This window comes from Chelmon rostratus, chromosome 2, assembly GCF_017976325.1.
Source record: "Chelmon rostratus isolate fCheRos1 chromosome 2, fCheRos1.pri, whole genome shotgun sequence".
In the NCBI taxonomy this organism is placed as follows: Eukaryota; Metazoa; Chordata; class Actinopteri; order Chaetodontiformes; family Chaetodontidae; genus Chelmon; species Chelmon rostratus.
Window position 1 is genome coordinate 28,985,922 of NC_055659.1, and position 24,797 is coordinate 29,010,718.

The 24,797-nt window shown below is 42.4% G+C and overlaps 1 protein-coding gene across 1 annotated transcript; it reads right to left on the reverse strand.

Annotated features, from left to right (window-relative positions):
• Positions 1-11,774: 11,774 nt before the first annotated feature.
• On the reverse strand, positions 11,775-23,462 carry LOC121620085 (Krueppel-like factor 15). Its single transcript, XM_041956025.1, has 3 exons — positions 23,300-23,462; positions 20,065-21,538; positions 11,775-13,682 (listed from the first exon to the last, which is right to left on the reverse strand). Exons 2-3 carry the CDS (start codon positions 21,297-21,299, stop codon positions 13,514-13,516), a joined length of 1,404 nt encoding a protein of 467 aa, XP_041811959.1. The 5' UTR covers positions 21,300-21,538; positions 23,300-23,462; the 3' UTR covers positions 11,775-13,513.
• Positions 23,463-24,797: the final 1,335 nt, after the last annotated feature.

Here is a 24,797-nt window from a genome sequence, read left to right on the forward strand (position 1 = left end):
TTTGCCAAAAAGAGGGTTATAAAGTCTGAGCAGGCAGTCAAAAAATAAACTGCAAGATGGAAATTATAGAAATGAGTTCCTTCATGTGTGAGTCGATGATCATCATCGTTTAACGAGCAATGAGCTCCTCCCTCGTCCTCTCCCTCTTCATCTGTATACATTCATGTCCCATTAACACATGCTACTAACTGGGCTTCTTCCCTGGAGTCTCTGTGCTGTCATGTCTTGCAGGTTGTCATACATCATGGCTGAGCCTGGATTGTGGATCATGGCTGTTCCAACTGCTGCGATCTACTTGATGCCCCCTGTTATAATTAGTCATATTTTGATTATTATTATAACAGAATATATTATTATGTATATATACAACTATATACTAATATATACATATAGTATCATATACATACCTTGTACTTATACTATAATACACTATGTTATTCTTAGTCATATTTCTATTACTATATTATAATTATGAACATAGCGTGATATTATGTATATATGCTACCATATGCTATGATACATTCAAATATACATAATGCCATACATATAACATGTTCTTATACTATCACACACTGTTATCATTAGTCATATTTCTATTATGATTATAGCTGTATTATTATTATTATTAGTGTCACTACCACACATATCTCTCTGTCTCTCTCTTTCTCTTTCTTTCTCTGAACCCAACCGGTCGCCCACCCAGAGTCTAGTTCTGCTCAGGGTTTCTTCCAAGTGCCTGCTCTTAGGGGATTGTAGGGTCTCTGTATATTAAAGAGTATGGTCTAGGCGTGCTCTATATAGAAAGTGTCATGTGACAATGTATAGATGAATTGAATTGAACTGAATGGACACACACTGTCTTGATATAGCCATGGGTTTATTAAGAATAAACACTGTGTGAACAGATTGGACATTAAGAAAGTCCTCTTACACGACAGTGAACTAGACAGAATCCCAGAAAGATCATTGGCATTGCCATGGATACACATACAACGTACAGTGGCTCATAATAATAATAAACTAAACAGGATCATTTGGACAAATGACAAAAATTCAATCAAAGTGATTTAATGTTGAGGTGGTAATGGTCAGAAACCCAGTGGGATTAAGAAAACAGTCCTGCACAGGGTTGTACCCTATTAAGCTCACAGACATGCTGCCTGCACTGCAGCTGGCTGACAATGCAAATCATTAGGTCAAGTGTCCCCAATATCTCACTCTTCACTCCATTGAAATATCTTGTTTTTTTGCAGAAAACACAGAAACCTGCCAACTGTGCACAGATCTCATCAGTGACACTATGCAGACTTTAAATGGCAAAATCATTTGAGATTGTTAAATATTGGTGGGGATACTTTAGCAGCACCTTAAAAATGGTTGGGCCATTTCCCAACCATCCATACACAAATCCACACCCATGAGGCAATATAATAAACAATTGCAGCATGCGTCAACAGATATGTGTGATACATACATGTGGCAGACACCACAGTATATCAGGGCCTTTGTGTCAGACTGGTTGAGCCTGTTTGCAGTAAGAAGTCAACAGAATGGGGCAGAGAGTGAGCTGATTCTTCTGTATGCAATGTGTATACAGCAAAAACTTTTTTTCCCAAGAGAAACATTCAGAAATATGGAGTTTAGTCATGCTACCCTGCTATTTTGGGGCAAAAACAGCTCACTTGTGGAAACATTACATGATTTGAAAATAGCTGTGCTTGGGGCATCCCAGAAGATAAGTGGTTAAGATGCATGCCACATGTAAGTGTCGGATTTTGTGGTTCTACTGTAATGCTGAATTGTTCTCCACACTGGTGCCTCCCTCTGTTTGGATGGACCAGACTAGAGTCTTGTTCATTGGCACTTCATGCTACCTAGCTATCCTTTAGCCTCTGCTAACTTTATGCCGCTAGCTCTCTTCACCTTACACCAGCCCATGTTACACATACATGCTATGTTGCTGTGTTGCACGTAACACCCTTGGTACCATCTTCTCCCTGTAACTGTGTCGGAGATATGGAGTCATTAAGCAACCAGTTCATGTTGTGAGCTTTCAGATCCTTTTTGATTTATGAGGAAAAAAAGCAGGTTTTTAGATATATAATCTGAAGTATAAAAGCGTAATAACAGTCCCTGTTGAGACATGCAACATGACACTGAGGAAGTGACAGTGAGATCCAGAAGGATCCAGAAAATATTCTGTCTTGGACGTCATCCTTCTCTTTGCTATACATTTGCTACTGTATGTTACTCGTTCATGAAAATCAGTATATGCATGCAGGGAAGTTAATATTTTTTTTATACTGTATTTGGAGAAAATTAGACTTGCATTCTTTATGTGGGTACACATCATTTATACTTGTTTCACCTGCTGCTACGAGAATCACATGTATAAAATGTCTAGAGTTAAACTTGTATTTTCCAATGGTACTGAAAGGGGTTGAATGGAGGTCAATGCAATCCAGCCAGCAGGGATATCAAAAGTCTCTGACTCATGCAAACACAGACACACACTCAAACACACACACTTCCACCCTTGATAAATCCCTACACAGACAGCTGACACTGCATGTCAAAATTTCCCAGCATGCTAAATTCAGTGTCACCACATTGTGCAATTGTCCCGACCCGCTGAGCTCCTCTATTTGATGCTTTATTACAGAAGAGTGAGTGTGATTAGCCTGTTAGCCTGACCTGTTCACCTTGGCTGCCCAGAAATGATGATCAGATATTTCACATACTGTCATGCCCTCATGGGGGTGATGGCCCTGGTGGTGGTTGGTGGAGTTGCTTTGCATGCTTCTCAAATGCTTACAGTTGAGTCAGAGATTCTGGTGTGGTATGCTAGCAGGGGCTAATGTAGCCTCAAGCAGAGATGTCTGGTGAGCTCACTTCTCCACATCCCCAGATTTTTTTCATTTCAGTCTTGTAGTCTTCAGAACCGACTGACACAGAGTCAGTCAGACTTCACACAGCTCCCTCTGGAGACACAAAAAATGTTCACTTTTTTTTTTTTTTAAACACATGTTGTAGTACTCCCCAACACCTGGAAACAGACATGCAGACTGTAATGGTAATTTCTTGTGCAAACCTGACATATAGAGAAATAATATTGTTCATCTTGTATTTGTAAGATTTTTATAAGATAAAAATACATCATCTGGTTTTAAAAACGGTATGTGGGGAATTGAGTCTACATGCTGTAAGTACACATTTCCTCCTCACACTGGTCTCAGAGACGCTGATGTACATTTGCAGTGAATTCAGAGAGCACAAAACAAATACAGATGCTATATTGTAATCAGTGTTGTGCAAGTCCACACTTCACAAGAGCTAGCTCAAAGTTCAGTTCACACAGATTAAAGTGTACCACTTCACATTCACTTCACTGTTGTGAATTTTGAACTTTGAAGTTCACAGTAGCAAAAACACGAACTAGTTCATGTCCATTTTTTCTGTTTTTTGTTTTTAAATAAGCAGCAAAAGCTGCAGTTCTACAGTGTGGTCTAGTACAAGTCCGTCTAATTGTCTCAGTTTGTAACTAAATATGTATATTCAAGTATTTGCATATTGCTTGTATTTTTTACTCCAAATTTGCCTCACAGCTGTAGTCACTAGTTACTTTTCAGATTACATTTTTTCATAACCCTTCCTGTAAAGTAAAAACCATGTATCTCCAATGATTCTGATAAACTGAATGAGGTGTTCCTTTATGGGTTGAGAAAACTCCCCTACTTCTTAAAGTGAAACAGACAACTTTTCAAGCAGGGGTCAGGGTGGATGGGGAGACGAGAATATAACATTTCGAGAAAAAGCACAACTTCAAACATTCATTTAGTCTATAGTGGAAACATGAAAGCAGATAGAAATAGTGCCAGCCGCAATTGATTGCCAGTCAGCCTTCAGTTTCCTGGGAGATCGTACCCAGTGGCTGACAAAATTGCATAGTGAAAGCGAGGCTTATAGGGACCAATTTAAATGCCAAAGATGTCATTATTCTATAGCCAATACAATCATGTGTTCACAAAGTGGTGAACCTCTGATGAGGCTAAACATTAAATATATTGTCTTTGTACTGTTTTCAATTGAGTATATGTCAAAAAGAATTAACAAATTATCACATTCTGTTTTATTTATGTTTTACACAGCATCCAAGCTTTTTTGGAATCAGGGTTGTATAATTGCACCATAAAATTCATGGCTGCATGACATGAAAAACACTGGTTTCAGTGAGGTTTCAACCACAGACAATGTGCCATTATTTAGACACACAGACAAGAACATAATGACGTGTTAAGACTTTTGCCAGTATCGTAACTACATTAACTCATATTAGTGTCCATTGGCAGACAAAGTACATAACTCAAGACTGAAGTTGTACAGCTTTAGCCCACCAGGTATGTGTACTGTACCTGACATAAAAACCTCCTGGCATCAGTGCACAATGCACTGAAAAAAACTCAGCTGACTTCTGGTCCCAGCAAGTCTGAGTAAGGTCCTATTTAAAGTGGTTTACTGTTGAAATCTTCTCTTCCTGTGTGGTTTCAGGAGGAGAGAATGTGGCCTCCACTGGCAGCCTATGAGCACAATGAGACAGAGAGAAAGAGTGAAAGACGCTGCAGATGTCTCAGCGGACTGACAATTGCTAAAGAGTAGAGGTTGCATATCTGCGTAGGAGTAGCCCAGAGAAAGGAGGAGAAAGTTAAAGTGGGAGAAATAGATGTTAAAAGACATACAAGACACTAAGACAGCTAAGAAGAACTGACAAAGTAGTTAACACAGACTGAGAATTTCTGGGAATGACAGCAGTCATTGTGGTTATAACCCAAGTGGAAGAAGCACAGACTCAGTTCAAGAATTGCTGAAGAGTACAGTAATACACACAGTGGGCAACTCAGTGAGTAAAAATAAAAGGTCAAACTCTTGTTAATTTCTTAGAGATTTTGGGCTTGATTCAATGACATTATGGGGATAAACCGTCCAGAGTGGTGGGAGGGTATAAATCCTGGGTTTTAGCCAGGTTGAATTACCAGACTCAAGGCTGTTGTTAAGTGGAAATTGACTGATCCCAATAGCAGCTTCTTTTCCTGTTGGAGTCAATGAGGCCAACAAGTTCTCCAAACTAAATGACCATATATGTTGTTTGTTATCGCCTATCAGAATGACCCACATGAGTGTTTTCTGGTCTGGCGTCCCTATCGATAGGATTTGTCAGATCTATGGAAGATTAGGCAATGGTCATTGTCAATGCTGTCAAAGTCACACTATTCATACTACTGCCTTTGTTTCTGTGAGACAATGCCATAATTTGGCCATAGCTAGCTTATGATTCACATCATCTTTATTCTCATCAAACCAGTTAGTGACTACCCTTGCTTTGTATGGAAGCATCTGAATTCACTGTGTTTCTCTGCTCATTTACGTAGGTGTTTGCTGAATGTTCTTCACCTGCCAGGTAGCACATAATTCTCATTGGATGCCACATCCCAGGAGCAGCTACTTCTAGTTTTAAATGACACACTTAGCAAGAGCTGTGAGGAGTCATCTATATATTCCAGTGAACCATGGAGAAGAAAAGAGGCTTGAAAGTTGCAAAGAACAAAGTGAGCTGTTGATTCTCAGTCATTCGTTTTAGTAATAAGTTCAGATGGGAATGAGTTAAAGCTGTTCTTATGCTGCACTCCTCGTAGCAGAGCAGCTCTCTGTTGCTGTTTCGTAAAACAATCCAGCAACATTTGCAGCAAATCCTGACAAATGCTGTGATGCTACTTGATTAAAAGTGCCTCTTAGTTACAGCCTCATTGGTTGTCTGTAATACCAATAATGGATCAAGACGCAGTGCAGTGAAGTGATGATTCGTCAGTGCTGCACTCACAGTGTAATGGATTGTTTGATTGATGATCTCACAAGTTAAAGTCAGGAGATTGTGCTAAAAAAGCAGCTTTATGATGTTCACAGCAGCTTAGACTGTCGTGGGAAAGTCTTCACTCTGTGTTATAGATGATTTCCTCCTGTGTGTTGTTACGTTGTCACACAAAGTGCATTTGCAAAGACATGTAGGGAGAGTGACTAATGGAGAACACCGCCAGCTTTGTTTCAAACTTGTCTTACCTGTATTTTGGAGGAAGTCTTACAATCACTCACACACACACACACACACACACACAACCACAACCACGCGGTCATACGTGTAATGGCACACAGATGCTCTGCCTTGGCTCTCTGAAGAGGATATCCTGATGACTGCCTGTTGCAGCTGCCAAATCGTTACAGAAACACAGCAAAAGAAATAATGAGGAGACAAAGTGCAAATGAGAAGATTATTCACAGTTTAACTGATTTTCCAGACAATGAGGCTGGACTTGTTTCTAGTGGAGCCAACATAAAGTCTTGAGATAGAGCAGAGAACAATCCACAGGGAACATCTGCATGCATGAAGGAACAAACTTAAAGGTTCGTTCAAATGTAGTTCTTTAACTTGCCTTCATCTCCTACATTATAGCAGTCGCATCAACCAAAGAGCTTTTTAAGAGGCTACAGGCTTTCACTTTACCGTTCCCGGGAGGTCTTTACGTAGCTGCTTGTGTTTTTTGAGCTAAACATTACATCATTGCTGGATTTTACAAGCCTTGCTTTAAAGTGTTGCTGGGATTAGCAGGTAGCAACACAGTCGGCCCATTTTTGTGCAAAGTAATGAACAGAAGAGCAGCTGTTAATGTTGATAAGCTCACCCTCTGCTGTTCTTGTAACCCTGTCTGTGTTTAACAACCACATGAAGAACAACTGAAATCGCTGGCACAGAGCATGTTAGCATACACATGCTACGACTAATATCTTGGCTTCTGGGGAAAAAAAGCTAAACCTTCTCTAGGAAGTGTTCAGACCAGGCCTGGATAAAGTTTAAATAAAGTTTAAAAATAAGAAAAACTCCTGGTGGCACATGTGGATGTGTAAAATAAAAGGGTGCAGCCAAATCGTGCCCAACTTGGAAAGTTGGTAGCACCAGTGCTAGCAGGCTAGTGTGGAGGCCTGGTTCAGACAGAAGTGTGGCATCGTCTTGTTTTATATGCAGCGTAAAGACCTAGTTTAGCATAAAGACTGGAGGCAGGGGAAAACCTACACAAAGTTAAAAATACATTTCTAACACTTAAGATAACTGATTAACAAAATACATTAGTAGCACTAAAGTTTTCTTAACTATTAATGGTTTGTATCTCTTTGGTTTAATCTGTACACAAACAAAACAATGAAAAAGACAGTTTGTGGTTTTATGGTTTTATCTAAGTCGTGTAACTGTTTCCTGCTGAACAACGGCTGAGCACAGATTGAGACATTTCTGTTTTTGTATGGATTAAAACAAAACGAGATAGCCGGCCCAGGTGTTTCAACCTGCTTCTAACCTTCATGCCATGCTAAGATAACCAAGCCTATAATTAATCATGTTTTGAAGGAAAAGTCAAGGTTCCCAAGAATTTGTCCACAATGTTTGTTTGGCCTCTCCCTATTTCTGATTCATGCTGCACAATTCTTCACAAAGACCTGTTTCACTCAGAGACACAGCTGGTTATAGAAATATTGACTTAGGTATGATTTATTAATAAAGCTCCAATGCATACACATTTTCAAAGTCAAAGCCAGTGCTCCCTCTATCCTACATATCCATATGTATCAGTGTATACATAACAATGTATACATGTATGAATTTGTTCAGTATTTGCATGTAGTATCATTAAGTATCACAGCACAGTGTGTTGTGTTTACTTCACTGTTTGGTCCGTAAAGGACCTGCATGTTTCATAAAGTGTGGCTGTATTATGCAGACACGCATGAGGTGATGTGTTCAAAGCAGATGAGGAGGGAGGAGTGTGAACAGCCCATTGTCTCGCTGCTTCCTTTCTAACAGGAAATGTGGTTCCCTGTGGAAGACCAGAGTGTCTGTGCAGGCTGGGGGACCTCAGGTTGCCTGGCAAGCATATCGATACACATGCAAGTCGAACACGTGGGCACACACACATTCAGTCCCGCAAACACGTCCAAGATAAACACCCTTCCCTTGGCCATACAAAGTGCAGAACACACACTCATCGCCCCATGCTGTATCTGTCATCATGTCTACAGTATAAATGATAGATCACAGAGATTGTGCACAGCTCTTGACAACCACAGCTCTCTGTAATCCCCAAAGCCAATTAATCAGCCCAGACAATCTGCTCAGTCCTAACTCACTGGACTCAGTTCAGACATAAAGTACCTCCTGTCGAGCCATCAGCCTGTAACCTTGAGTGTCTGAACACCATAAAGCCAGCAGGAACACTGATAAGATAGCCTACTGCTTGTGTACGTACCCTATACAGCCTCCTGTGTATGGCACTTGATGTTATGAACTGATTTCAATGAGTCTGGGGTGAAACAGAAAAATGTCTTGTTTGCAAAATATAGAGGAAACTGTTATCTATCTATCTATCTAAAAGCCACAAAATTGTTTACAACTATTTACATTATAGCACCAACTAGAATAGGGTTCAAACAAATAGTATATGTCCACTTTTTTAAATGCTTAAATGCAGTAAAAACATCTTTTTATGTATTCAAAATTCATTTATTTCATCAAAACAGCCATAAAGTTGGCTTACAACCATTACATTGTAACAACAACACAACAGATGTAGTTTTCACTTTGACCGGTCCGACGAGAAACCAGTGCTTGCAAAAGGTTCCTAGGTGTGTGTTGAATATGCACAAAGCGGCATTAAAGGAATGGATGCGCGATTCGGCTGCAATGTGGATTCAAGCGGTATGATGTGAATTTGCGACAATCTGCGTTAAGGGGTTAACTATGGATAAATCCAACTATGCTCCTGAAAACACACCCACAACTGTATTTCTAGCTGTTGAGTTATACTCACTGCTGTTGTTGCTGCAGTAATATGTCAGTGAACATTATGTTTGATTTCATCACTGATGTATCTTCAAGCCAGCACAAAGGTTTTCTCTGACAAATAGCCTGTGTGCAGAAGCTTTAAAGCAAAGGTATGATATGTTAGCTTGCGTGTGATACTAGATGTTTCAGCTGTCTGTATCTATTGAGAGTGTGTCAAATGTCACTGTTGTTTCCTAGGAAGCAGAAAACATTGACTTGCCCTCACTGCTGCTTATCATTATTGCACACATTACGGCTAATATTTTAGCTTCCAGTTGCCTGTCATTGACCCAGAACCCTTCGGCAACATCATCCTCTTGTCTTTGAGTGCAAATAAGACATCTAGACAAGATAAGACAAAAATGTATGCATTTTAAAACTTTACTGATTCTATTTTAGACAAAAATTTGGTTTATACTCTACATACTCTGATCAGTAACAGCAGCTTATCTGTTGCTGCATTATCTGAAATTAGCAGAAATATTGTTCTTGAAAGGCTGGAAATATTCTGTACTTTTATTGTTGTTAATACAAAAAGACCCAAACCAACAATGAATTTGCACATCAGCTTGATATACTGCATCTTATTCTTCTGTGCCATTGAGCTCCATTGATGTCCAAAGACCTTTAAAAACACATCAGGGAGCCACACTGTTTCACTTGGGTGACATATTCATTCATTACCAAGAACACACATTTTGACTCAATCCTTCAAAAACTGTCCTGCTGTCTCAAATACTCAATAGAGCACCAAAAGAAATGAGTAGTCCTCAAGGAGACTTGAGGATGACTTTGCTTTTTATGAACATAAGTAAATTAATAATAGACAGAGTGACGGGATCGCTGCTGCCTTATTAATTATTTTCTGACATTGGGACACATTGTGATGCATTATCACATTCTTGATTGTGGCTTTTTCAGGTAGAATTTGCTCATTTTCAGCTATTCAGGAGCCAGCAGAAGCGTATGGGCAGCTCCCTCTGAAAATGTATGAATTTAAAGCAAACAAGCATGTTCTGCTAACAAAATCTGCCTTCAGTGATAACAGTGCCTCCTGTGTGTATTATATGTGGTCAGACGTTGCAACATCTGTGTGCCCGTATTTTGTGAAGTAACCCATGAGACAAACCAGTTGCAGCCTCCAGTACAGTACGCTCATGACTGTGAGCAGTTGTCGAGGTAAATGCTTCCACAGTGAGACGGCTCATATGGGATGAATTAGCTGTCGCTTCCCCCACCTCCCACCTTTGTGAGCTCTCACTAACCCCTGTTCCAAAAGTAATGCAAGCACGCACACAGATGAGTACCCCCCAGATGCTGTACATCATTATCAATGTAGAATCTCCAGATCTTTGAACCAGACCCCATCATCAACTTCATCAGCCGGTTGTCCTGCGAAGCCTTGTGCCTTGCTCTCCACAGCGTGAGCCTCGCCAAGACCCCGATTACAGCAACGGGGTAGAGTGTGTGCTGCAACGCCATCTAACAGCAGGATGAGATGCACCACACACACACACGCACACACACACACAAACCACCCTGTTATCCCCCACTGTCTGTCATCATGACTCTTTGCCACTCACAGAGAGCCCAAAGCCCCATGCTCATACACGTGTTTTGTGCTATACGCCATTGTAGGCAAAAATGAAAGGTCTGGCTATACGATGCTCGGCTTCCACCATCTGAAGGGAGGTGTGTACTCACATCTGCATTTGTGGAACAGCCTATAGGAATGCCCTCTCTCTGACATGATTGTCCAAGTCTCTCATCATGGGTAAGATTTCCTAAAGCCTGAGAACAGAGCAGAGTTGAGCTGCGTAAGCTTTCTCTCAGACCACCTGAATTACAATATGCTGAAAGCTTATGGAAAGCTAACTTTAAACAGTGTGTATGGAGTCAGACAGTGTTAGCAGCTGGGCCGTGCAGTAATCAAAAGACATGGAAGACACATCCTACTAAATTTGAGATGAGCTGATCTCAGGATGAGTGCAGGGTCCCTCTTGTATTTCACCATGTAGATACGGCAAATAAAGGATGTATTCACTGTATACTGTCAGAAACAAGGACAACAACTCCTGGTCGGAACAGAACGGACCATCAAGTATATTACGTACAGTGTCAACAAACAAAGCGGACACCGCTGCTTAAGTTAAAGTGGTGTGTAACATGCAGGCCTGGAGTTCTGGAGTGTCTTCTGTCTTCAGTCTCTAAGCGGATTTAATGAGATTTATTCATGATGGACAATGGAGATAATAAAATCCTGGGTATAAAAAATGTGTCATGTCTGTGTGTTCAGATTTTTGTTTTTATCCAAATGTCTGATGCAAACTTCAGCAATCTTATAGATGAAGGTTTTTTTTTAGTAGTGGTAGCCTTCATTGCCTGCATGAGCTGTGTCACAGCCTGACAGTTTGAAAATCTATGATTTAGTGGAAACTCTGGAGAATACAACTGTCTTTAGATGCATTATAAAGGTATGAAAACTGTCACAGATTAGTGGAACAAATTAAATATGGAAAATCATGCAGAATTCTGGATCTGGGAGCAATGGGGCCACTTAGCTTTATAAGCTGAGTTTGAAATCCTGGTTACAGCCCTGGTGAAAAGCCTTTTCATATTTTTTTTTCTTGGCTGTATTGTTAATTATATCCTGGGCTTCATTGTGTGGCCTCTGGAGCATGTAGAGGCTAATAAACTTAGTGCGGCTGGATGAGGGATTGACCCTAGAAGCCTCTAATTGCAAAAAAATTCTATCAACCTCCTGTTATTTGTCTTAAAGTTCTACATACAGTAATGTATAACTTACTAAAGACAACAAAGACATGTTTGTTTCTGTTCAGTTTTATTTGTAAATGCATCTTGGATAGAACAAAGAAAAAAATATATAATATATTCATATGTACTGAAACGTTAAGTTATGTACACATTTAGGGTTTACACTAGAAATCTTCACAACCACTGATTTGCTTTAAGATATCATATCAGTCTCTGTGTGTTTCCTGGATGCAGCGATGTACACTCCTGCATATTTACATACATTCATAGGATGCGATAAAACACCTGTGTTCACACAAGCATTAAAAATTCAAAAATTGAATGAAAGGAATGATGTACAATGTTGTGTACCCCTGTTTGTTGTCACTTTACAGACATGAATTACGCATGGACGGCATTGTCACACCCCTGCATGCTCACAGCGGAGCGTGAAACACGTAGCAAACAATGTTGGAGAGGGATTAGGGCATTAGAAAGTATGCCATGGCCTCAAAAAGGTGTTGTGACTACTCTTCCCAGAAGCTCGTCCTCCTGGTAGTTCAGCACCATGGTGTGTTTTGATGTCCATTGATGTCACCTCGACGTAGCATAGCCGGCTGAGGTCAAAGGCTGTCAGGGTGTCTCCAGTAACAGATAAAGCAGAGTTGAGGCAGATTCTGTGTCAAGTTGTGAGCAAAATAATAGTTCAAATAATAATAGCAGACTGAGACATTCAGTTCTGTGACTGTGCGCTGACTGACATGGGTCGTATTATGTCACATTTTAACAGTCACTTTACACCCTTTTAAAATATGGATCACTGAAAAGCCTGATTTCTCAAACCATTTGGCTCTCCAGTAAGGATTTTGTGGTACAGTAAGGCCAGAAAATGGAGACTAATAGAAGACGAGCAAGTAGGTACACATGACTTAGCTTAATAAAACAATGAACAAAGATCATTTAACACTCATCAGAAGGTCCGATTTAACAATCACTGTGCGCTTAACCTTTTATTTGTGTTTCACTTGTGAGTTTCTTGTGTTGCTCTGTCATTCTCTCCTTGTGTCTCAGCAGGTTCACAAAGCTGCTGTAAAATGTGAGAGGAGTCCTGGTAGCTTATCATGAGATTTCCCTTCCTTCGTTACGCAATCAGTAGTTCAGGTGTCTCCCTGTGCATCAACGCGACGATGAATGATATTCTTCAACCATACTGTCAACGAACTGTGGTGCAAGGCAGCAAAAACTAGGACGAAGCTATTAGAGTAACCTCACAGCAGAAACCTCTGTGCACCCCAGGAAGAGTAACTACCGCTCTGGTAGTAGCTCATGAGGATCCGCAAGAACTTCAATCTGACTTCCTAAACATTGCATAAGATGAGGAATGTCCAACACATTGGCAGGTTTCGGGAAGATAGAAGGCAGTTGTTTTTATCCAGGTAGAATGGATATGACAGACTATTACCACAGCTATCACATAATCCAGGCTGAATGAAAATAAGCTGATCTTATCTTCTGCTGAGGCAGGCGATAAGGACAGAACAAACATAAGGAGTACAACACAGCAAAGCACCAACAGCAACAGCAACCTTTAGCTGATTACAGGATGATAACTGTGTTGGTTTACTTTTGTACAATAAATTAAAACAATCACAGACTGCTGAAACAAAAAGCAAGGCGTGCTTCCACTCACATATTCAATTTGACTTGAAGGCGCAACCATTTGCACACACACACACACCCGCACATTCACGCCCACATCTTGCTCCAGTAACCTATGCCTCTATGAGAGTGATCTCAGCATTCCCAGCGAGCCAGCGATCCAGTGATCCGAGCGGGGCGTCAGTTTGCCGAGCGAACTGTCCGGCTGCTCCGTGGAAAACGGTGGACTTTGATGTGTTTTGACAGGTGGTCGCTGCGGGCAAACTTCTTCTCGCACACTGGACACTGGTAGGGCTTCACGCCCGAGTGGGATCGCCGGTGTCGGGACAGCTCGTCCGACCGGGAAAACCTGAAAGGAAAAAGATGAGATGCTTAATATTTGGCACAGACAAATGGAGAAAGTCCAAGGTGAGGACTCGTGTCACATCACTTGGACTCAAAACAAATCACAAAAGACTGACTGACTTTAACACGAATGATTCATGACTTGGAATAGCTCGATATCTTTGCCAAACCCAAAGATTATTAAAAAGCGTGCAGTGACTCCACACAGCAGCCAGTCAGGCGAAACCAGCACCTTATTAAGTGTGTGAAACCCAAAAAATGAGACTTGTCTGTTGTCTGGTTAAAGACAAAGATCATTTGTGAGGTATCAGATTATATGAGAGTCATCACTGTGTAACATCATCCCAATATCGGGTGTGGCTCATGCTTCTTGTAGTTCAACGAGACCAGCGGGGTGGTGCGTCTTCTCTAGTGAAATAATCTTGCTGCATCTCATCAGTTTCAATTGCTGGAATTTCAGTTTAGCAATTCTGAAAAAGAATCAGTGCACGTAGATTGTGAAAATGAGGTGAGCAAATTAGACTGCAGCAGTAATTTCAACGTGTCAGATAATCAACCATCATACCTTCTTCTGCTCATCTCATTTTCAGGCCAAAAATGATGCTGCAGCTAAAAACTGCTCTCTCAGCCAACAAAAACAAGGTTCAGGTTTCAGAAAATGCTATTGAACCTCTATGCACTTCTGATCATTTGCTTTTGATCATATGCTTTTGTTCTGAAAGTTATTTGAATGGCATAAAAACGAACAATTTAAACAATTTTTTATTTATGTAAATGTACTATACTAACTCTAAATGTGCAAAAATGCCATTAAAATAGCTGAAGGGCACATCTGTGACTTGTTAAGTGCTCAAAAGTTTAGGACTTGAACTTTGGACTTGACTTTGCACTTCATAGCCAGGACTTGCTGGGACTTTCAAAACAAAGACTTTGTCCCACCGTTACAGGAAAATCCTAATTGAGCAGTTTGTCTCAGGTGTGTGTGGTACGGCAAAGATGATCATAGTCCAGTTGCATAACACATTCAGAAACTGTGAACTCACAGCACAGAATTCACAAAGTACCTGAGCAATGAAACAGAAACAAAAAAGACAAAAACCTTTCCTACTGTATTTTTTATTTAGCTCTGACTACTCACTGTTTTTCCCAACAACAGCTTCTGAGGCCAGAATTGTTCTCACTGAGGCCCGCAGTGTAATTATCTGACAAGAATGCTTCATACGTTGATGCTACAACTCATTTCCCTATAACTCATTTGGACAAAGAAAACATTGCAACGTGGTTAGCTTGCGAGGCACACGCTACTTGGCTAGAGGCGAAGGGATGACAGCTCCGGGGCTTCTTCTGAGCAACCCGGTTCTCTGAAACCGACTGTCCCCAGCCAAGCTCTGCATCCCAGATGTTGCTCTGCTGACCTGACAAGATGATGAATCGATACAGTTGCACCCTGTAATTAAGCAGGAACACATAAAGAGCTGCAGTGAAAACCCGCTGTACTCTCTATCGTATGTAGACAGACAGGCGTACAGCTACGAGCTGAAGTAATGCTGCTGCAGAAAGAGATGTTGTTAAATTACAGGCAACATCTGACAGCAGTTTCTACAAGGAGACGCTGCCAATGCCAGGCGAAACACCTACTTCGTACTTGATAGCAAAAACTGAAACAAGCAGATAAAGTCCACACAGTGATTTGGGTGGATGGATCAGTGGTGACGTTCTGTCCTGTTGCACTGTGTAACCAGGGGACTGAAAGGGACAGGGATCTCATGGGAACCAACAGATTTGTTGCATGCGCAGGGCTTGTTTACTATATATTTACTGTAACATGGAGCAGGCAGTCAGCATCATCACCACAGGACGGATGTAAGATGTAATTTCACAAAAAAAAAAAAAAACAGAGGCTAACGGTTTTAACTAATGTTTCATGTAATGTGCTGCCTCCCAGTAGCATCAGTAGCGTGCAGCCAAAACTGATCTACAAACTGTTTTACAAAGTTTCTCATTCTGTAAGCAGTGACACCATCACTGCCACTCAAGTCTGACGCTCCACCATCTGGTTTGGATCTGTTGCTATGTGAAACGACAAAGTCTCAGAGAAACAGAGAGGATTTATACTCTTTTAGTCCCAACTGAAACGATTTGAAGCAGCTTTCTTTGTTTTTAAGGGATTTGTTTTCATTTCCTCTCAGCTGAAGGCGTTTAGTTTTAGTCAAACAGTAAACTGAATTTACATTTCTTCAGATTAAAAAAAAAAAAGCATCCATAAAAGGCTGCACTGCAGACTGATTTTCAGCAGAAACAGTGTGGACTGGGTTGGCACGTCTGTAGAGGCAGGCACGATCCTGTGCAGATCTCTTCTTCTGACCTTGAAAGAGAAGAGTCCACTGCACTGAATACAAGTGTATGTAAGTTTCTCCCTTCCAGTTAAGCATTCCCCTCGTGTGTGGGCACATTACTCCCAGAAATCCCCCAGGGAGTCCCCAGCTTCATTCCTTCAACAGTCTGTTTGAAAGAGCTGAGTAACACAGCCTGGGCTGGAATATCCTGCCCTCTATGGTGAAAAAAAAACTATGGAGACCATTTTTTAACTCATTAGTCCATAAGTCCGTTGACTTGTTCTAAGTCATTAATAAAACTGACACAAGATAGGGACGACCCACCCTGCTCCCACAGAATCAATGCATGATGGGAGAGTGTTTACAGCTCTACATGCTCTAAAGCTCCAAGTCAACTCTAACAAAGTAACTACAATGATAATGCTAACTTAATAAGCATACATGAACATTTAATATTCTTCCCATTCCAGTTCTCATTCAAGTTGTCTTTTGCATGATCTACAATCACCTGGCAGCACAAACTAATGCCACCAAAACTTCAACTGCTGAGCATCCTCCTTTGGGTGCTTAGACTTTGTCGAGTTATCACGAGGAGCTTTAAAAACAAAAATGACTCCATGGAAGAATGAACGAGTGCTCACTAAACCACGGCCCCAAAACCATGTGGCTGAACCAGCTGAGCTCAAGGCTGGATAACTAACTGGAAAAAATGGTTAACTGCCCTGCGACCCCAGACCCCCAGGACCACCACAAGCTTTGGTACAGGGGCCCTCTGTCAAAATCTTTGTCTACCACCTTAACTGTATTAGCTTATACAGCGCACATTGAAAAATAAATGTGTTTGTGGCAGGGGTCAATAGGGGCCCGTCAGCTAAATTCTGCCTTGGAGTCCTGTAGCAGGTGAAAGCAGATATGAACAATTCAAGTATAGGAACCTTCATGTCATTTAATATAAACTATTGGTTGCCAACGGTTACAATAGATAGAGGATGCTATTGTCCCAGCAGCATTTGATATAGTGTTCAGTGTTGGAGCTTGGAGCACCAGAGCCCCTGACCTACACTGCTGGAGACATGAACATGGCTCTGGTGTCCATGTCCTCACAGTATTATGAGCTAAGCTGACCAGCAAAACAATCTACAAAAACTGCAAATGAGAAAATTCTACCTGGAAGAGAGTTTGCACTGTAAATGTTGTTGTTTCTGTAGCGACATTGTTCCACAATTAAATATACAGTAGCACACTGCATCTTTCCACCCAGCCGCTCCCTCCCTGTTCCTCTCAGTCTATGAGGAACCTTGACTGATCCCTCTCTTCCCTTTCATGCAGCGTGGCAGCCTGGACGTTCCTAGCCCACAGTCATGGTAACTATTCAACACTTTGTCTTTGTTCGCTCCACTTCCTCACTGCTTCTCCCTTCAAATGATTGTGTGCAAAACTGAAACAGGCCTTTTTCTCCCCCTCTGTCTGCCTCTCTGCCCCCACCACCAGTACTTTTTCTCCTGTCCTTTCTTTTTTTAAATCTCACTTTCTCTCTGCTCCTCACTCTATTTGCGAACTTGTTTCACATTTTTCTCAACTTTTTTCCTTTGGTCGGCACCCTCATTTGCCCAATCACATACAGTGGGTTACACACACACACACACACACACACACACTGGTTCTCACACACACTTCCATCCAAACTACATCCTGCCTTTTGTGTACAGACAAGAGCCCTTTGTTAGTTAGAACACACAGCCTGGATTACTTCTGCACAAATTTCTGCAGCTCCCCTCATGTATTAGGGGACACACAGCATTACAAGTACAGTACATGACTGGTGGCGGGTTGCCAGGTTGGTATAGTCCAATGGACCAACCATTGGGATATTATTGATCTCTCAATACATGCATGTAAAAGCAGAGTTTATAAATGATTTGAATAAATGAATGATTGACTGTTTAAAAGAGGAGACTCATCCAAGACTGATCTCTTCCAGCAACAGCTCGCTAACAGCTACTGGTTGGCATCGTTTTTGACTAACGTATTGATGCATATCTAAATGTAAGCATACCTCATGCATAGATCAATGCATACAAGCAAGACACAAGAAAAAAACACACAGCATGTCAGTATTTGCCTCTGAGCGGCAAGTCTAGGGACTGAGTGTGTGTGTTTCCTTATTCATGAAGTAATGGTTTACACACAGGCTAACTGAACACTCACTCAATTAAAATTCATAAAGTACAAAAAAAAAAAAAGCAAAGACTTGCATGGTGTGAGCAGCCGCTGATTGTAGAAGTATTTTTCCCCGCAATGAATTCCCGTTTAAAAGTTATCTTTTTTCTGAAAAATCATATTGTGAATGTAAAACACCCACCGATACTGGGTACAATCAGCCTCAGCTGCTGTTGCCATGGAGCAGGTCTGGTCAGAGGCACAAAGCATAGCTTGTTGTTGCAATTGGGAACACAACACTGTCACCATACTTGCTGAATTCATCCAACGTTGAAAGTGATTTTTTTTTTTTTTGTTAAAGGTTACAGGTAAAGATGACACTAAAATTCACTAAAATTCACTAAAAATAGTTCATTCATTCAAAATTGTGTGTTTTTTGACGAAGCTGACACACACACAGTCCATTCCCTATGTTCTCTGTTTGTTCAAAGGACCCACCAGTTAGGAAGCACGAGCTAAAGGGAACATGGCTGAGGAAGTCAAACGCTGCACTCATTTTACCAGTTTGAGTCAGTCTCACTGGCTGACCTGATGTCCTCAGGAAGACAGCCAACTGAACTCTGGCAACTCTGTGCTCAAGTCACACTCCATCACACATACACATAAACACACACACACACACTTTTAGTCTGATGAATGTAAAGAGACGCTTTAATTTAATGAGCAAAGAAATTGCCTCACTGATGAAGACATCCAAGTTCTCTCTCTGCCTTTCTCCATTACACACAGCAGGTTCCAAATTAGATCTTGCTGCTTTATACTAGCATACGCAAATACACACATGCCTGCACATGCACGCACACGCGCACACACACACATACTGTCACAGTAACTACACAGCTGTCGAGTCTCAACAGGAGGTGCCCATGTTGTGCCCATGTGACTGCAGCCCACATGCTCCGTCCCAGATTTAGTTTACATCTGCAAAAAAAAGACACCCCAGCTATTCTTGCACATCCCAGATATCTCACTGCCTGACAAGAAGTGTGATTGTGCAAGCACACCCGTCTATATTGCCACCGCCTCACATCATCCCAATTAACACTTCGGAGGCCGCATGACAGCCATTAGAAGCGCTTCAGCTCCAGGGCTTAGTGAAAAGAAAACAGTATGATTGTTTTTCCTCTGCTCTTGTATTACCGATCCTTGAATAACTGTGAGCACCCCGTCTCCTTGATGAAGCATATTGCTGACATTCCACAAACAGAAACCCAGTAAAGCTTTGCTTCCATGATAATGAACCTTATTACAAAAAATTACATTCATGTTGTAGAGCTGCTTCTGACATTTTCAGCTGCTTAGAGCTTTAGGGGGTGTGGGGGTGTTCAGCTCTCTCCAAGTCCACTCGCCAGTCCTAATAGGTGACCCTCTAAGCGACAGGTCAGTTCAAGTGTCAGTTAAAATCTGCACCACGCTTGACTCCGTTGAACAACATGACACCACGCACAGCACAAGACATGTCCCACTGACATATAATTACTGTTGCTTCCAGCAAACAGGCCACACTAACAAATGGGGGCAAAGCCCTTTTAAATCTTGCAGATGCATGGTGGAGTGTGCGCTTATTGCTTGGTCTTGCGAATAAACAAACCTTTAAACAGGCTTTATATAACCAGTCATAAATATGCGTCAGTCACAGAGTCTAATCTGGTAAGATAACAAACACATAAAATTAAAAAGCTGCTGTGTTTGGTTAAGCTAGTCTGAATGGACAGAGACCATTCTGTCTGTGAGCTCAGTGTTTAATGTTGTCAGCCAGTGGCCTGTATGTTTGAAAGTGTGTAAAAATACATTCATTAAGTCAGTTCACACTTCCCTCACAGTACCCACCTCCATCCACAGCCCTGCCAGTTGCAGGCGAAAGGCTTTTCCCCTGTGTGCCTCCTCAGGTGGGCCTTCAAGTGGCTGCTCTTGGTGTACATCTTGGTGCAGCCAGGAAAAGTACATTTGTGCATTTTGATAAGATCCGCCACCGGGTTCTTCTGGAACTTTTGACCTCCAACAAGAATCCCTGATCCCTGGCTGACTGAGCTATCCCCAAGTCCCAGAGGCTTGGCTGCAATGGGGACAGGCGCAATGCGTACAAACTTGGAGGAGACGTTTAGGCTGGGGGAGGGCAGGACGTGAGGCACCAGGGCAAAGGTCTGACCCTGGATGTTAACCAGTAGCTGCGCAATTTTGATGTCTGAGGCTGGGGCAGGCTGTGGGGGCTGGGCTACTGGAGTAAGAGGAGCTACTGTGGGCTCCTGCTTGATCTGAAGGGGCTGAATCTGTAGGATGACCGGCATCCCACTGCCATTTGTGCTGCTGTCTGCAGATGAAGGTCTGCTGCCTGATGCCCTCTTGGCCCCTGTGCTGGATTCAACTGTAGTTTTGGTCTCACTGGAGGCAGCAGTGGCTAGGCCAGCAGTGCTGGCAGTGGGGACAGTTTGGTCTGAATACTTGGCCTCTGCCTCCAGCTTAGGCTCGGGGGAGGCCTCTCTGCACCACTCCAGGCCAACTTCTAGACCAAGAGACTCCTCCAGTCCCACTCCCAACCCCGGGCAACTTTCCCGGATCTCCTGCTTCATCGTGACCACCTCCATGTTCTCCTCCAGGAATTCTTCAATCTCCTCCAGTGTGGGCTGGAAAGACCCTCCAAGTTGTTCCTCTGTCTCCACGTTGGACCAGGTGAGGAAGTCAAAATTTTCCTCCTTTACGGGCTCACGTTTAGAGGGCTCATCTCTCCTTGAGTCCCAGAGAAAAGTGGATAACGGTATAGGTGCCACAGAACCTGGCGGCACACTGTTGGCACCTCCTAAAGAGGCTTGGGACAGCAAGTGATCCAGGATGCTGTCCTGGCTCTCAGCACTAGAGTTGCTACCGTAGCTGGAGCTGAGCACCGGGGAGTCTGGGCTGGAGCAGGAGCGAGGGCTGGAAGACTCACTCAGGTCATCCTCCGAAAAAGGTGACGGCATCACCTGGTAGGAGCCCAGGTCTGTCACCATGTCTGACAGCCGATAGGCCTGTGGAGAGCCACTATAAGGAAGAAAAGTCCCCTGGCTATCTGGGGAGTTATCTACCATCCCTGGATAGTGCCAAACTGCTGTCTCTTGTTGGACTCGGAGTCTGTGTTCAGGATGATTTGTAAGAGAATTATTCCTTGTGCTTCTGGGAAAGTTAGGCCAAACAAACCCAGGTCACCAAGGCCGCACTTTCCACTCGTGTGAGATAGTGAAACACCTGGTGTGCTCTCAGGCTGGAAAAAGCAAGCATCGGGGAAACACGGTTACAATCCAAGGTCTCCAGCCAGGACACAGTTTGTCTGGAGAGAATGAAACAGAGACAGTGAGAAATCTGTTAATCTTAAATCCACATGTGCCTGCTGCTCAAATTCAAAAGAACAGAGTCTGACCATATATGACTTCATATATGCATCTACTGGTAAATGTACACAGTGCCATATCCTCTAATTCAGTCATGCAAATTCTAAAATGCTGCAGCAGCATTTTGAGTCACACTTGCATACTGAATCACTTTGTCAGTGTATTTTTTGTTATAGAATCACTTAAACAGTAGACCAACTGCACTGGTTCCCACTGTCTTTCCTAGTGACCCTTTCCACCCAAGTATTTCCTACTTTAGACCCCTCGACACAGATGTCAGTGAAACCAAAGAGTGACGCTCCCTCCTCAAAATCATTCTTTTTCAGAGTTGTGGGAGTCCTGAAAACTCATTCAAAAAGGTCCATATTTAAGAAAAAAAGTGCAATTTTGAGCTGTAAGGTTCATTCTTGACCTTGAAGATTGTACTTTAACAAAAATGTCATCCATCTGCTGATAAAGGCCATGAGATGCAGCCGAAAGCTCCAAACTAATATCTAGTACGTAGACCTTGAGTTAAGAATATTTTGTCAAGCTTACTTTTGTGTGCTGGCATGGTGTGATGGACATTTGTCACTGTTAGACCAAACAATGAAGCAGAAAAATGAAAACACATCTCCCATGGCATAACTACGTTTGTGACATTCTTTCTTCGTCTATAGTTTTACTGCGTTTTCCTTCCCTTTCCTTTACTACCAGAAGATAAGTTATCTTCAATAACCTTGTCACCTTTTATGGTGCCCTATTTAAGCATCAGCCTATAGGTTTGTGACTTGTAGAACAGGAGGCTAGCTGTTGCTCAACAACAATGACAGTACATTGTTTTGAAAATGTCCTACTATAGACTTCATATGTAGGTTATTTTCCTGGAACAGAGAGCGTCGCTCTTACTCACCCACCCTCCCCTATCCGTCCCCCCCTTTCCAGGGGCCCCTGCATGGTGAGTGACCGAGAGTAAACCCGGCCAGAGGAAAAAACTGTCAACATTATTATCAGCACACGCCGCATGGGGCAGCCTGGAGCAGCGTGCGCTCCTCCGCTGCATGCCCATATCACCTGCCCTGCCTGTTTACGGGACAATTAAAGAGCAGTAAATCAGTCACAGCGCTGTCTCTGAAGTTTGGAAGACGGATTTCAGACATCAGTCTTCAGATTTATCGTTACAAATTGCAGGCTGGTGCATTATTGTTGTCTTGCATGCAGGGGGCACACTTTGATTCATTTCACATGCGGTAAAGGAAAGCTTGGGCATCATCTCTTATAATGACTGATATTCTTCCACAGCCGGGGCCTTGCTTTTGTTATTATAACTCAACGTATTTTCATATTTGAAAATTACAATTAGAACCATAAACCGTTCAACGCAATTTTGCGGGCAGCGCGGGTCGGAGAAGTTATAAATCCCGTCACACGCGCAGCTGCACGCAGGACCAAAACTCATTGAAAATCCCTTCATTTTATCCTACCTGCTGTCGTTAAACCGCGGGGGCGATGATCCGACCCTCACAGCACAGCGCAATCTGCGGCCGTGTGCTGTGTTTTCCTGCCCGTCACCACCGCGCTGCATAACGCATGAGTAGGCGCGCGTCTCCGCTCTCAACGTAAACATGTTTTCGTCCAGGCTGCTGCAGCATATGGCACCGAGGCAACACGCGCGCAGCCTGCACCCTGCATCGTGACATAAAACAAACCTCCAGCCTTACCTTGTTCACTCAACGCATGTATAATCCCAATGCAAAAGGCGCGGGGAGTATTGCTTTATCCGTTGCATCCGACGGGGCAGTGTATTGCCACAGCAGCTTTTGCCCTTGAGACTCGCCATGCAGCGGCAGCGGGAGCGTTCAGACTGGACTGCGCGCTGGCTGAGTTGTACTATATGGCCGTCACATGACTGCCAGTGTGTGTTACAGGGTTACTGTAGTGAGAAGTAAGAGGCTGCCGCTGAAGGCTCGTCCCCGCTCTGCAGCCTCATTGGTCGGTTGCGGTGGGATGGAGGCGGGTCGTCTGACCCGTCACTCAGATGCTCTGCTGCGTGGAAAAACATGTGGGACGCCTCGCTGAGGGAAGCAAGGCGAGTTGTACAGTAACTTGTTATGATAAATAACATTCACAGATGATGTAGGCTAGAAGTGGGTCACAGGTTTTCAGGGATATGGAGGATCGAAAACATGTCTCATATTTTCAACAGTTTAGCACAGTTTTTAGACCTGAGTGACTGAAGCAGAGCTGTTTGGAAGTACATTGGGGCAACTTCAGTCAGCTAAGTTTGACTTTTATGTATTTGCACAGGTTCAAATGGTAATGGTCAGACAAAACACTGGTGTTCCCACTACTGTTCTAAATGGAGATCTATTCGATACTGTACAATTGTATAGATACTAGAATTTGGTTGGACAGCAGATTTTTGCACAAGAATCTGGCTCAAAACTTAAAAATTCCAACTGCACTCTTATGCTAAAACAGAGCTTGATTCTCATTTGAAAACAGAAAAAAATATTATACAATCCACTATATCATGGATATATCCTGTCACACTGCTGCCACTACCCTCAAACCACTGGACTATATAACACTGTGAGTTATATGTGGTTAATAGTGATTAATCAAAAAATATAAAACAGTATTCACAATAACAAATATTTGTATTGGTTATGGCATAAAACGATTATAAAACAGTTTTTCTTGTTCTTTTTGGAGCTTGGAAAACTTTGATTTTGTATGGGCTTTACAGATGCTGGTACGTGGCTTTTGTTACCCCTGAACAGAGCCAGGCTTGCTGTTTAGTGTTCTTGGTCTTTATGCTAAACTATGATTGATGGCCGCAGTGTCCAGCTCACATTTGTAGAGCAGACACAAAAGTGGGATAAGTCTTCTCACTTTCACCAAAATGTGGCACAATTCCTTTAAGTTAAATAAGTTAAATGACAAGTGTAAGTGATAATGCTTACAGTTAGGGCTGGCTCCAGCTCCTAGTTATGCTGCTATAGGCCTAGACTGCCGGGGGGACCTCCCATGATTAACTCTGCTCCCTCTCCATCTGTATATGTTCATGTCCCATTAAAACGTGTTATTAACTGGGCTTCTTCCCTGGAGTGTTTGTGCTTTCTTGTCTCACAGGTTCCCATGGAGAGGGGTTGAACCTGGATTGTGGATCACGATTGTGTCCTGAGACCACATTTCAGACATTATGAGAAAGTGGTC